The sequence below is a fragment of the Ipomoea triloba genome, chromosome 15 (genome assembly GCF_003576645.1).
Source record: "Ipomoea triloba cultivar NCNSP0323 chromosome 15, ASM357664v1".
In the NCBI taxonomy this organism is placed as follows: Eukaryota; Viridiplantae; Streptophyta; class Magnoliopsida; order Solanales; family Convolvulaceae; genus Ipomoea; species Ipomoea triloba.
Genome location: NC_044930.1, coordinates 8,264,132 through 8,278,757, shown reverse-complemented (window position 1 = coordinate 8,278,757; position 14,626 = coordinate 8,264,132). Strand labels below are relative to the sequence as shown.

The window sequence follows — 14,626 nt, the reverse complement described above, 5'->3', positions numbered from 1 at the left end:
TTTGAGTGTACATGTGCAGCGGCAAAGGGGGCATGTTGTGTTGTTGCGTAGCCATGGAATAATGCAGCCATCGTGAAACCTATGCAAACAGGGCAACAATGGAATGACCATTGTCCCTTTCTTAAACCCTTCCAAGCAGATGGAGCAACATTTACCTTCCTCTTTTGTGTACAACCAATTCTCGGACTTTTTCCCATCATCTATCCTCATCGGAACCGTTTCTAGGACGACCAATAAAAACAACCCACAAATCCAATTACTTGTGCCAACTTGGTCCAAAGCAAATGTCGCTATACGACCCACAATTTCTTCGCCCACTCCAGAATCCACCTCGCCGAGCCTGTCGAAGAAGAACCTAAAAGCGTTCGCCGGAGAACTCAAATCCAATACCGGATTGAAGTTAAAATCAAAACGTAAGCCCTCCGAACCGGGAGTAAATTTCCAAATCTGCAATTTTCCCTCACTTGGGAATCCCAAGGGATAGCCGCTCAGCTCCCTTATTGCCGCCATTAATCTCTAAGTTCCGAAGTGGAAGGAGAGAAAGAAAGAAGAGCAAATTAAAGCAGAGACAGAAAGAAGAATTCCACAACCACAAACCTTATTTCCTACTATAAATAAATACGCTAAAACTAAACAAACCTAAATCCTAATCTGTTTAAAACTAAATTTCCTAATTTGTTTAAAACTAAGCAAACTTATAATGTCTTTGAAACCTTTTAGAAATAAGTTATTGTTTTTTTTTTTTGAAAACAGAAATAAGTTATTGTTGAGTTTATAGTTTCTTATCACTTTTGTTACTTATTTTTCAAGTTATCTATACTATATTATTAATTATTAATAAAAACAAAATCCTCTATTTTTAACTTCCCGCCCAAAATCATCCGTTTGCGTAATATTGTAAATATATGATAATACAATTCCTATTCGTACTGTAATCTATACTTCTATACTATTAATAAAAACAAAATCCTCCATTTTAATTTCACGCTCAAAACACTCCTATAATATTAATGTTACTTAATATTGTAAAATATAGTAATACAATTCCTATTCGTGCTACAATTATCTATTAAAATGTGGTAATACAATCCCTCATATAATTGTAATATAATTCTAGAACTTCATACAAGCGAGATAGAATCTCAGCCGTAGATAAAAAAAAAAAAAATTCGCCACCTACGAACTTCAACAATGTGCACTGTAAGGCATAACAATGTACACTGAAAGAAGGGAAAATGTGCACTAGAAGGCAAAAAATGCACATGGGAGGCACAAAGATGTGAAACAATTATTGGAAAAATTAAATTTAATATAGGATCTTCAACACAAATCATAAACGACCATAAATAATAAACAAACAAATAATATTCAACTTACATTAGTAATTAATGATCAAGATTAATTGATCTTTTAAAAAAAAAAGTTTGTCATTTACATTTTTTTTTTAAAAAAAAAAAAAGCTCTAGAAGGCACAACAATGTGCAATGTATGACATAAAAATGTGCACTGGAAGAAGGAACAATGTGCACTGTATTTTTAATTTTTTTTTAAAACAAAAGCAAATTATCTTTATATATTTAAATAAGTTGAAAAATAAGTAACCAAAGTGATAAGAAACTATAAACTCAAAAATAACTATTTCTAAAAGGTTTCAAAGACATTATAAGTTTGCTTAGTTTAGTTTTAGCAATTAGGAAGTTTAGTTTTAAACAAATTAGGAAGTTTTTTTTTTTTGAGTACTACTGACTCTATTACAATGTATATCTGTTCATAGCTACTTTCTCAACCTAATGAAGCACAAAGAGTCAACAGTTGCCTCCACTGAGGTTCGAACCCACTCCCATCACCATGTGGGAGTGTTAATCGGGACACCGGATGCCACTAGACCACAAATTAGGAAGTTCAGTTTTAGACAGATTAGGATTTAGGTTTGTTTAGTTTTAGCGTATTTATTTATAGTAGGAAATAAGGTTTCTGCAGGTTGTGGAATTCTTCTTTCTGTCTCTGCTTTGCTCTCCTTCCACTTTGGGATCCCCCAGTGAGGCAAATCACAGAGCATCCATGATCCAACATCACAAATGTACTATCTGATGAATAAAAAGAAGTATGAGTGAGGGCAATTTTGGAATATCACAAAGTAATTTCACATTACCTAAGAAAAACTTGGTAATGAGATTACCTCAAACATACTCTAATTTCTTACATGGCAGTCATCTTGCATTACTTACCTTCTCAGATTACCTAAACCAAACATGGTAATCTAATATTACCTTTCTCAGATTACCAGGGTAATCTCAGATCCCTTGAACCAAACGCCCCCTAAAGGGTAAAGAATTGTCATTTCGAGTATGCAAAGGTGGTTGATGGCAAATTATGGTCCACACAGTATTATGACCATAACAAAAGTACATTTTTAATATATAAAAGTACATTATTTGTGTATTTAGTATTCAAATAATGTACTTTTCTTTGAATATAATGTACATTTTTAATATACTAAAGGTATATTATTTGTTTACAGAATATACATTATTTGATAATATGGGCCACACCGCTGTTAAAAATTGGTGCTGTACTAAATCTATAACAAGCCATGGTCCACACAAGATATTTAAAGATATGAAACAAATCAAATTATTAAAAAACCAAAGCCATTTAATTAGTACTGTACTAAATCTATAACAAGCCATTTCATTTTACAAAATATTAAAAAAAAAAACATTTATCAATGTCCACTCCTACTAATGTTACATAAAAGTACCATGGCTAGTATTCCAATGAAGGACAATCTTGTGATTTCCTAGTAAGAATAGATTTCCAAGCACAATATTTTGATTGAAAGAAGTAAATTGATGGAAACAGATATAGCTAGGGAAATTGTGTTTTCCTCATCCAAAACAACTATACAAGCCACTGCCTGAGAGGCTGAGACTGCATCTTTCCCAAAAAAGAAATGAATAAAGAATGGCAAAGAAGACTTCCAATAATACCATATGTTTATTCCAGGCACCTATTGCTTTCTTTCTGGTGTTGCTACTTGCAACAATTCAATATTCAGTTGGAATGTTTCTCCTGGCTGCATCATGAGAAATTTGCAATGACCTTACCAAACAAAAGAATAACTAAGAAAAGCCATGATGTTATATATATATATATATATATATATATATATATATATATATATATATGAAAATTTTAAGGGGCCAATTTGTACCAGTTCCTTTTGCACAGGGTACAACTATCTATGTTTTTGAGGTTGTATCGGGTACTGTGACAACAAGAGTTAGACAATACTTGGTACAACCTCAAAAGTATACCTGGTTGGACCTAGTGCCAATATATATATATATATAGGGACAGGTTCAAGTTCTATTATATAAATCACATTTATAGGAAACACATAACATGCAATGGAAAGCTCGGTTGCTTGAGATAAAGTCCAAAGTAACTGGTGATAATCGTATTGTAACATTTGACTATATATGCAGCAATGTATTTCTGTTCTTACTGGAATCTCGCTCATTCCTTTTGGGCCATATCCTTCCTCTGGAGGAACTATCACAGTCCTCTGCACAGTAATAAGATAAGGTGCAAAAAATAAGAGATGAAGAAGTATTTTGATAGGCAAGGCGTTTTGAATAGCAAAAAGAAGAAACATATATATACATCATAATACCTTCCCTCCAACTTTCATTCCTTCAGTTATTTTGTACATGGCTTTTGGAGGTTTTGGGGCAGCCTGAGCAGAAAATAAACCATTTGGATTGTCAACAAAGTCTCGCTTCCGCTCTTTCCCTGGTGGAGCTCCTACCTGGAACTCATATGGCTACTTAAGAGTAGAATGAAAGCTAGCATCAGCAATTTGTCCACTGACTTGATTAGACAAGTAAAATGTGCATACATTGCAAACTTTGTATTAGAAAATGTAATAGGAACTATATTGAGTGCCATATCTTTAAGTAAAATGTGACATGATTTTTCATCTATTTTTTCCTCTTGTTTGACCTTTTCGATGCAGTTAAAGTTCTTTTCCCCTCCTATTTTTGCCAATATTTACATTTTTTGGGTGAAATATGCAAGCTTTCTTTATCTTTTGTCATTACATAATCCATTTCACAGGACCAAGTTTCTGAAATAACATTATGGGATAATTTGAACTTCCCAAACTCCTCAAGAACTTAATCAGCTTCTAATATTATACTATCTCCACCCCCAAAACAATTTGATACGACCCCACATCAGCTCTACAAGAGATTGTGGAGTGGTATTTAAAGTTGGGGCCAAACCTCCACTCATGAGCTATCTTTTGTGGTGGAATTGGGGGCTTAGCTTGAGTGACATATCAAGGGGCCGGATTATGGTGCGAAAGGGTTACTTGGTGACATGTCGGGTGTCAATCTTATACAACGGACCATGGTTTATATTGTAAGTGACATATTGTTCATTTTAATTAGTATATTGAATATTTATTTTTAAAAGCTCATATCTAATATCTAATATCTAATATATTGTAGTATACCAAATAATAATGAACTTTCAATCTTCAATACATTAAAAATGAATTTAGGTATACTACAAATGAACATTTATTTGTGATCTACAATATAATTTGCTGCCGGGTGGTTGGAGTTTGTAAGACGGGTGTCTTTAAAATTTTTATTTTTAATTTTTAAATATTTTTTTTAAAACAAAAGCAAATTATCTTTATCTTTAAATAAGTTGAAAAATAAGTAACAAAAGTGATAAGAAACTATAAACTCATCAATAACTTATTTCTAAAAGGTTTCGAAGACATTATAAGTTTGCTTAGTTTTAAACAAATTAGGAAGTTTAGTTTTAAACATATTAGGATTTAGGAAGCTTTTTGTTTAGTTTTAGCGTATTTATTTATAGTATGAAATAAGGTTTGTGGTTCTGGAATTCTTCTTTCTGTCTCTGCTTTAATTTGCTCTTCTTTCTTTCTCTCCTTCCACTTTGGAACTTACAGATTAATGGCGGCAATAAGGGACCTGAGCGGCTATCCTTTGGGATCCCCAAGTGAGGGAAAATTGCAGATTTGGAAATTTACGCCCAGGGGTTCGGGGGGCTTACGCTTTGATTTTAACTTCAATCCGGTATTGGAATTGAGTTCTCCGGCGAGCGCTTTTTGGTTCTTCTTCGATAGGCTCGCAGAGGTGGATTCTGGAGTGGGCGAAGAAATCGTGAGTCGTATAGCCACGTTTGCTTTGGACCAAGTTGGCACAGGTAATTGGATTTGTGGGTTGTTTTTATCAGTCGTCCTAGAAACGGTTCCAATGAGGATAGATGATGGGAACGAGTCTGAGAATGTGTACACAGAAGAAACGGCTCCGATGAGGATAGATAATGAGAACGAGTCCGAGAATGTGTACACAGAAGAGGTTAATGAGGAAGGTGAATGTTGCTCCATCTGCTTGGAAGGGTTTACGAGAGGGACAATGGTTATTCCATTGTTGCCCTGTTTGCATAGGTTTCACAATGGCTGCATTATTCCATGGCTACGCAACAACACAACATGCCCCATTTGCCGCCGCACATGTACACTCAAATATTCATAAACAGTTACATGCATTATTTCATTGGTTTTTTACGTTATTTCTTTATAACTAGTATTTTCATATATTTTTTCCTCTTGTTTGACCTTTTCGATGCAGTTAAAGTTCTTTTCCCCTACTATTTTTGCCAATATTTACATTTTTTGGGTGAAATATGCAAGCTTTCTTTATCTTTTGTCATTACATAATCCATTTGACAGGTCCAAGTTTCTGTCTTTCTGAAATAACATTATGCGATAATTTGAACTTCCCAAACTCCTCAAGAACTTAATCAGCTTCTAATATTATACTATCTCCACCCCAAAACAATTTGATACGATCTCACATCGGCTCTACAAGAGATTGTGGAGGGGTACTTAAAGTTGGAGCCAAACCTCCACTCATGAGCTATCTTTTGTGGTGGAGTTGGGGACTTAGCTTGAGTGAGATATCAAGGGGGGTGGATTATGGTGGGAAAGGAAAGGACTACTTGGTGTCTGATAAATGGCTATTCAGAGTGAACAACCTAGGAAAGAGCTACCTGGTGCTTCGAGTGTGAGCTGTCTAGAGTAAGCTCGAGGATAGTTTGACAAGATGCATTTTAAATTTTAGATTACAATTGTATAGCATCTCTCGACTAAAAAATATTTTCACAAAAATATGTTATGATTCTCAGAGATTGTGAGAGAGCAATAGAAGCAAATTACCTGTGCAATAATGCGATTCCCAGCCAATAGTTTTGATTCTCGACTTGAAACTGCAGTTATACCACGATATACACAGTCGAAATGCACCTGCCAGGAATAGGATAGCAGAGAGGAAAAAGGTGAACTTTTGATACTTGTTAGAAGTGAAAATTAAAAGGAGCCAATTAAAAGGGACCTGCACAGTTGATCCTTTTTCAGCCACAGGACCACTTCCTTCAACAAGATCATAATATTTCAGCCCATCGGCTGCTCCAAAACAAATCCAGTTAATACAAGCACAATTTTCATTAACTCTGCTTTTTATCAATCAACTACTCCGTATAGTACTTAGAGATTATCTCATACATACATTCAGAAAGTGCATCTTCTAATTCATCAATTTCATTAACTACAAAAGATAAAAGGGTTTATATTTTATCAAGCCCAATTTCACTTAAGAATAGGTCAACAGAAATTTCACTGAAAATTGTATTTAGACGAATGAAGGAAGCAAAGCAAAGCAAAATTGAAGAATAAGCGATAGAAGGAGGACTAACAGGTAGTCTGGTAGTCTTCGAGAGGAATGTTCTTCCTGTTGCGCCTCTCCCTGGCGAGCAAAGGTTGAGGCGGCAGTTGGGTGAGAGGGAGGACTGAGATGAGAATTACTGCAGACCTTCTTGATATGATTGGTGATGCTTGCTGGGTAGGTGTGTTGGAAGGGCAAGTTGGAGAATGCAGAGAATTGCGGATGAAGCATCTCTGAGTGCTATGTGTTGCAGCCATGAAGCTTAAGCTTGGTGATGAATGCTCCGCTCCACAGGTGTTTGTTTATGAATTATCCAAAACCCGCCCATCTTTGAGACGGTGCTCCCCCACGCGCGTGTGAAACTAATGTCTTCCGCAAAATATATGCATTCCTTAAAAGTTAATTCTAGCAATGGTCCTACTATTTTGATTTTTTAAAATTGATCCTCCTTTTTAATATGGTCAGAGACCATTGCTGGAATTAACTTTCTGCTTTTTTATCCAGGGTGCTCCCCCACCCATTTTTATACAAGAGAGTAGGGTCCACCTTGCAAGATGAACTATGATTCTAAATAATATTGAATTGAGTATTTTTAATATTGGAATTATGAACTTTTAGAATATAAATTGTGTTTCTAAGTTAAAACATAACAATTGTATTAAATTTTAAAAAGATTAAATTGTGTATTTTTAGTATTGAAATTGATTGAAAGGAACTTGTGAATACAAAATAAGGTAATCAATTACATATATGTTTTTTTTAATCCGGGAGAGGAAGGGGGAGACCCCGAAATGAAAGGGCTACCTAGCCGCTTTCCCTTACAAAATGCATCCTAGTGATACACATGATACCATCTTGCATGATCTCCTCAATCCATGGAGGACAGACAACCAAATCATTCCAAGCAAGCCCCTGGTTCGCACCCAGCAACACCAAGACATCATCAAGTTGGTTATGCTCGCGATTAACTCCACAGATCCTTGTGAAGCCATCTACTTGCCTCCTCTAAGTACTCACAAATGGAGCATCTGAACTCCGGCTGCTCAAGAATCCAGCTAACAACATTCTTAGCATCGGATTGAATTTCAATATCCTGAATTCCTTTGTTTCAGGCCCTTGGCAATGGCACGTGTTTCCACTATGTTGTCTCCTCAGTATCTAACTTGGCAATAAACCCTCCTACCCAAACACCATCAGCTTTTCGCAAGACTCCTCCATATTCAGCTATCTTTCTCACCGGGTTAGCACTGGCGTCAACATTGAGCGTCCAGCAGTGAGGTGAAGAGGAGTTCCAGCCAAGTCTAACGTGCTTTCCTGTGCTGAATTTGTTAATAGCAGTAATCAATTACATATATGTTAACATTGTGTTACGAATTGTGGGTAATTGTAAACATTTAGTATGTAAATTGTGTATGGATTCACCTTGTAAGGTAGACCTGAGTCTACAAAATAATTTGCCTCCCCCACACCTCTTGGCCTTCTAGTGCTTGGCAAATTTTACTATGGATCGTGGTCCACATAGCAGCAGCATAAGCAGGGAAAAGAACAATGTTGTTTAAAATTGTAGACAACAAATTTCGTTATGGTCTATGTAGCAATCTCTCAAATTCAGTTTCATTTTACACACACTGTAGTTTTCATTACAACACTACTAAAGTTTCATTTTAATTCAACTAGAGCTTCATTTAACAATATACATTCAATATGTAAAATTTTCTATTCAGTTTTATTTTATACACAATATAGATTCATTACAGCACCACAAAGTAAATTTCATTTGACAATATACATTCAGTATGTGAGACGTACTTTCCAGTTTCATTTTATACACACTATAATTTCATTACAACACCACTAAAGTATCACTCTAATTCAATTACAATTTCATTTGATAATCTACACTTAATATGTGAGACATGTTATTCAGTTGTATTTTATGTACACTGTAATTTCATTACAATATTAGTAAAAAAAATGACAACATTAGTAAAAAAAATGAACACACCATAAAACTTAACGATTGCCGTTTCTTTTTAATAAAAGCAAAAATACCATTTTTGGACCATAGTACACTGTATAACGATTGCTTGTACTTGCCTTGCAATTGGGCTTGTTGGCTTGTTACTAGGCATGAATCTCAATGTCTCAAGCTCTAATTTTTTTATATTTTACACAAAAATTATAATAATAAGTATTTTACAATTAAATATCATAACAAAACTCAACATTATATTTTTTTTCTACTGATATTTTATAATATAATATTAATATATAAATATATTAACTCAATTTTTAATATTATATTTATATAAAAAAAAAGTTTAAAAATCTTGATTAGACACGCAAATGTAGAACCTTTGAAATGGCCATTGACTTGTCTAGAAAATAGATTTTAGCACTGAAGTTATATTGGACTCCAAGGTGATGAAGAAAAGGAAGAAAACAGTTATTGTAATTACAAAAACGATGAACATACCAAGGGGCAAACCAACCGTAAATTGTTAAAAAGGAATGATTTTTTTATTTGTCATCAACTAAGGAAATGGAAAATACTATGCAGTAGTAGTTTTTTTTGTTTGTTTTTTTACAGAATCATTTGTGTAAATAATTACATAATGAATGATATCTTGAGCTAGGGGGATAAATAACTAAAAATGAAATTTCTGAGGGACTAACTAGTAACTACCTAAGTATATGTACCATCTTTGGGACAATACAATACAGATTACAAACTCAGTGGCGCCTGCTGCATCTAAATCCAGGGCTGATATGAATGAACATTTCAAGCTTTCATCAGTTCACTCAAGGACCTGTTAGAAGGTCAGTGGTTTTTTACTTCTTGCCATCATCAGCAGATGCAGAATCCCCGGGAATATCCACGCTGGCAACGATGTTGGCCATCTGCGCTGGATCAGCGGAGTTCCCAGCGCTTGCTGGGTGCACTGGGGAACCTTCAGGCGAGTCGTCTGGATTGCCGCCTCCCAGTGTTGTCGTTTTCATTCCTCCTGGCTTCGGAACAGCAGCTTGATGCTTAGCCTTTTTATGCCAGTTCATCAGGGCTTTAGAAGTCTGCTCATCGAATATGGACCTCTTCATGGTTGATCCCATCTGGAAGAAAAGGATACAAATTCTGGGTGAGGCCAAAAGAAAAAAAAAAAAGTCTGAGAAGAAAACAGATACTGATCATATAGCACAGAGTTTTACCTGGGTCACAAGTGCATACAATGGTAGTGTAATGTAGCTGCACATGAATTGTACTCCAAACCTAGCCAATTATCAACCAAAAGTTTTAGTAATCAGAATTCTACATCTCCTAAAACGAACAAATTCTACTTGCGTGTTGAAAGTATGAAAAGAAGAGAACAAATTCTCATCTTTTCTATGGTTTCTTAAAACAAAAGGGTAAAATCTTTAATTCTTTATGTATGGTTAGATACTCTGCTCATAAAACCCACCCATTAGGCTTTTAGCTAGAAAGGTTATAGCATGAATTAATAACACAAATAGAAATTAATTTGAAGTTACCCGAGACAAACTCTTAGAACAGCAAGATAGAAGTTACTGTGGAAGCAAGAATGAAGCCCAAACTCATACTGCCATGGGAAACAAATATGTTATTTCATTGTACCAAATACACTAATGAACTTAAGGAAAACAAAGGAGAACATATATTACCGATATCCAGACGAAATATGTTATCTCAAATGCATTCTGAACAGGTAAAAGAGAGAAAATACGTCATTAGAATGTCCATAAATCTGTAGGTCATGCTATATATATATATATATATATATATATATATGTCTGTGTGTCATAATTAATGTATAAATATGAGGTATTGCTTATTTATAAGAGGTAGAAAATGCAACAATCATTGTGTCTGAATGTCTTAGTACTAAAATACAGGTATAGTAAGATCTCTCAGAGCTAATGAACATTTGCACTATTCATTTATGTTTATTAAATTGTTGTGTGCCAGAAGAATAGGGGCCAAAATTTTGGTGGGTTAGCAAAAAAAAGAATAAAGGGCCACTGAGTACCTGAAAGAGGGTTAGATGTATAAGATGGAGAACCAACTTTGGCTTGCTAAACCAAAAATGTCTGTCTGAGACTTGCACAAGAGGTATGCCCTGGACTACAGCATGCCTTTCTTGGATTTCAATGGCCATTTGTCCTATAATTGCTTGAAGCTTTGTCCCAACTGATAAGATTGTCTTTACAAACACAGAAGTCAGTTCTCTTTTTACTAGAAAAGATATGCAAATAAATGAAATCAGATATTATATTGTAACTTAAAATTCTTACAACTAAAGGCATCATGGATAGCCAAATCATAGCATGCCATCCTGAAATGATTAGAAAACATCAAACTAAATTCAACTAAAAAGTAAGCCTCTCTGACACTGTGAAGGGAAAGCATGAGGAACCAAAGGTCTACCATGCACATTCAGCAGCAGATAGAGCACTGCTGCACACCATAACATCAAACTGAAAGAAGAACCAAGATAAATAGTCAGGTAATTATGATGCGAGAGACATCAGAGCAAGAGTGACTATTCAGCAAAAGAACTTGAGGTCGAATAAAGATCATACTTAATTCCCACGACAACCTTGAAGTCATCTTCCAATGATCTTTTAATATACTTTTGAAAATCAAACTTACTTCCAGGAGCTAAATGGACCTGAAGGTAAATAACAAAGAAAAAAGGACCATGAACATTATCATATTCAATCTCCTACTTTGAGAAAAGAATATAGAGTTTTAAAAGAAAAATTTCTACTTAACCCCAAGAGAATTAATTTCTAAAAAATCTCACCGAAATGAATCCATGGCGCATGGCCAAGTAGTCAGCCCTACGAACAGACCTAAAAAATTGCCGAAAGAAGCAAGCCTGAAAAGTTTGAGAACTGAACTATCAATACAAGCACTAATTATGATATTTGATTCATAGAAACAGTAAGCTTATCATATGTTGAGGCACTCAAAGCATACAATTACTTTATACATCAGCGTGCCTTCATATTTTCATTTTCTTCATGACTTTTTTTGGCTGTAGTAATTAATATGAAAACCATTGACTTTTTAAAACTGTATTTCTCTTACAGAGTAGAAAAGAACTGGTGTTTGAGTCATGAAACTGGTGTTTTCTTTCACAAAAGATGTCTCTTTCGTAAGCCTGTATCTTGAAGGATCTGCAAGGGCATTTGAGAAGGAAATCAGTTGGAAATGCAAATAAGCGAATAGCAATCTCACTATTCAGAATGTAGGAGCAAATTTTTGTCCATTTAGTCATCTAGAGGATACCATTGGCTGCTTCATCTTCAGCAGTTGCCATTTCCCATTCCTTCCATCCTCGGATCTTCATGTAACAAATAAAAGATGGTTAGCTCTAGATCATGCCAACTAACAATAATTGTGCAACAAAGTAGGACACAATCCAAGCTTGTAGGCATGCCACTGTTAAATGAGGGAAGAAATCCAGATAATTTATGAATGCTACAGCATAAGAATAAGCAACTAATCTTGAGATGACCCAACAAACTTACTATATTGCAGTTAATGATAAAGTTGGTTGGTAAATTGCAAAGGAATTGGAAAATCCTACCTTCATTCTTCCAAGAGCCATTGTTATAGCACCATAGATTACATGAAATACAGCCAAAAAGAATATGAAGATGTGTAGCTGGTGCAAACCATTGAGAGATATTAGTGGTATAAATCCCTGCAGATACAAACTTGGTTAGCCTGATATTTCAAGGAATTGGGTTAGAATTGACAATGGTCCATGATAGAGCACTAAAATTCAAGACTGTTTCTTTACAAAAATATAAAATTATCTACTGGCTATATTTTATAGTCAAACACCTTATATTGAAACTACTGAAAATTTAATGACTTGACATTACCATGTCAACATGTTACATGTGTACATCCATTTAATGTTCTTCAGTGCCATTTCCTTCCTTACAGTATCTAAATGATAATTCCTTTCAATTTTCCCACAATGTTTAAATCTGGTAAATAGTAAGATGGAACAAATTTCCTTTCTGTAAAAATATGTTGGGAAAAGTATATCACAAAAAAGTCTTCCACCCTCAACACTCCAATACAGCATAATACTAATTTTTTAAGTTGGACTTCAGAGGGCAGGTCAAGTGTACTGTATTCACTCATACTTACTGCCTTGCACTCCTCAGTGGCATGACCTGATAAAACTCTGCGCATACTCCATAGAAGCCTTCTATGATGTTCTGCTGCTGCTTCAGCAGGTTTTTTATGTTCATTTTCTGGTGGAGGATGTTCTGGTTCATGATGTTCTGGCTCGTGATGTTCTGGCTCATGATGTTCTGGTTCTGGATGATGTTCTGGTTCTGCATGATGTTCCGCTGATGGATGATGTTCCCCTGATGCATGATGTTCCCCTGATGGATCATGTCCTGGTGGATGATGTTCGAGGTGTTCCACATGTGCAGGGCATGGCAGCATAGTGTTGCCAGCTGCTTCAGGAATACATATTTTAGCAATGTAGCTTTGCCCAAATGTTAGAAGCAGGGAAATAAATCCCAAAACCATGAGCTCTGCAGGAAACAAAAAAGGAATCAGGACAAGGAGTCACTACATCCAATTTGAAATCTTGGACCACCTAGAAAATAAAATAAAATAAAATAAAAAATTGGAGTTCCTACCTCCCTTAATCTTCTCCAAAGCTTCAACCAAAGCTTTCTTTTTCTTCCTCTCCAATGTCTGAAACAAAATGCAATTAATCAACAAGAAGATCAAAGGAAAGCCTGCACCAATAAAATCTAATATTTCCTTGCATATAATATTGGTAGAGACATAAATAGCAAATTGTATGAATCAGCAATGATGCAAGAGACATTAATTATTCCAATAATCTGTGTTTGAATCTATGAAATAATTTGCCTGAAACAATTTAATTTAGATGAAATCCCAACTGAAGAATATAAAGGCATAAACATTTCCCACATCCAACTCATTTGAGCAAAAAATCCAAACATCAAGAACTGCAAGAGGAGAGAGAGAGAGAGAGAGGGGGGGGGGGTGATCATCACCTCTCCTATTTTGTGAAGAATTTTCTCCAACATTAAAGAAATAACTACAATGACCAAACAAACTAATGCGACGGCCCATGTTGGCGTCTGATCGAGCTCTCGTCCCTTTCCTCCTCCTCCTCCTGACATTTTCTAGGGTTAAATTATCCAAAAGATTTCTGCATCAACTCGCTGCTCGATCCGAGGAAAGCAGGGTGTGAAGAGACGTTGTTGTGTGTTTGGGGCAAAGAATCAAACAAGTGATGGGGAACGGGTTGGAATTGAGCAAAGAAAGCTCGCATTGTGCATTGTTTTGGTTTAGTTTTTGTTTGTGGAGATCAGAAGAGAATAGAGATGTAGGGAAGGAGATGAATGCGAGCTTTGGCGGTACAAACTTGGAAGGAAGGGACGATAGTCCCACAAATTCCATTTTCAACTTCTAACAACCACTGCTCATAACGATTCAGTTAACTAACGCCTAACGATCACTACTACAATTAACTAATTAATTAACTAATAAATAATTAACACACAATACTCTTGATATGTTATTGTAATAATTATATATCCAACTTTATATGTAATATATTGCATATTAATTAATAATTTTGAAATCACAATACATATAAACAACTATAAATTTATATTAACAATTATTACAAGTTGCTCCAAATTAGAACCTACGGAGTATAATTTAATTACTATTAAAGCTATAAAAATATGAATTTAATTTTTATTTTTACTTCTGATATCACATTAATATTAATTTCAAATATTAATCGAATTATATATATATATATATATATATA

At 34.9% G+C, this 14,626-nt stretch overlaps 2 protein-coding genes across 4 annotated transcripts; both read right to left on the bottom strand.

The window, feature by feature from the left end:
- Positions 1-1,938: 1,938 nt before the first annotated feature.
- On the bottom strand, positions 1,939-7,107 carry LOC116006109 (peptidyl-prolyl cis-trans isomerase FKBP18, chloroplastic). Of its 3 annotated transcripts, XM_031246385.1 has the most exons (8): positions 6,796-7,107; positions 6,609-6,647; positions 6,435-6,505; positions 6,260-6,346; positions 3,677-3,826; positions 3,509-3,568; positions 2,991-3,076; positions 1,939-2,087 (listed from the first exon to the last, which is right to left on the bottom strand). In XM_031246385.1, exons 1-7 carry the CDS (start codon positions 7,019-7,021, stop codon positions 3,011-3,013), a joined length of 699 nt encoding a protein of 232 aa, XP_031102245.1. In that variant the 5' UTR covers positions 7,022-7,107; the 3' UTR covers positions 1,939-2,087; positions 2,991-3,010. The 3 variants fall into 3 exon arrangements, with proteins under 3 accessions (XP_031102245.1, XP_031102244.1, XP_031102246.1); XM_031246384.1 differs by lacking the exon at positions 1,939-2,087 and having other exon boundaries at positions 2,672-3,076; XM_031246386.1 differs by lacking the exons at positions 1,939-2,087; positions 6,609-6,647 and having other exon boundaries at positions 2,672-3,076.
- A 2,176-nt stretch (positions 7,108-9,283) lies between these two features.
- On the bottom strand, positions 9,284-14,331 carry LOC116007048 (MLO-like protein 9). Its single transcript, XM_031247621.1, has 15 exons — positions 13,839-14,331; positions 13,452-13,509; positions 12,946-13,343; positions 12,371-12,487; positions 12,070-12,124; positions 11,869-11,957; positions 11,582-11,656; positions 11,358-11,446; positions 11,203-11,252; positions 11,070-11,110; positions 10,805-10,978; positions 10,440-10,475; positions 10,290-10,357; positions 9,969-10,029; positions 9,284-9,872 (listed from the first exon to the last, which is right to left on the bottom strand). The coding sequence occupies exons 1-15, from the start codon at positions 13,965-13,967 to the stop codon at positions 9,597-9,599; spliced, it is 1,716 nt and encodes a 571-aa protein (XP_031103481.1). The 5' UTR covers positions 13,968-14,331; the 3' UTR covers positions 9,284-9,596.
- Positions 14,332-14,626: the final 295 nt, after the last annotated feature.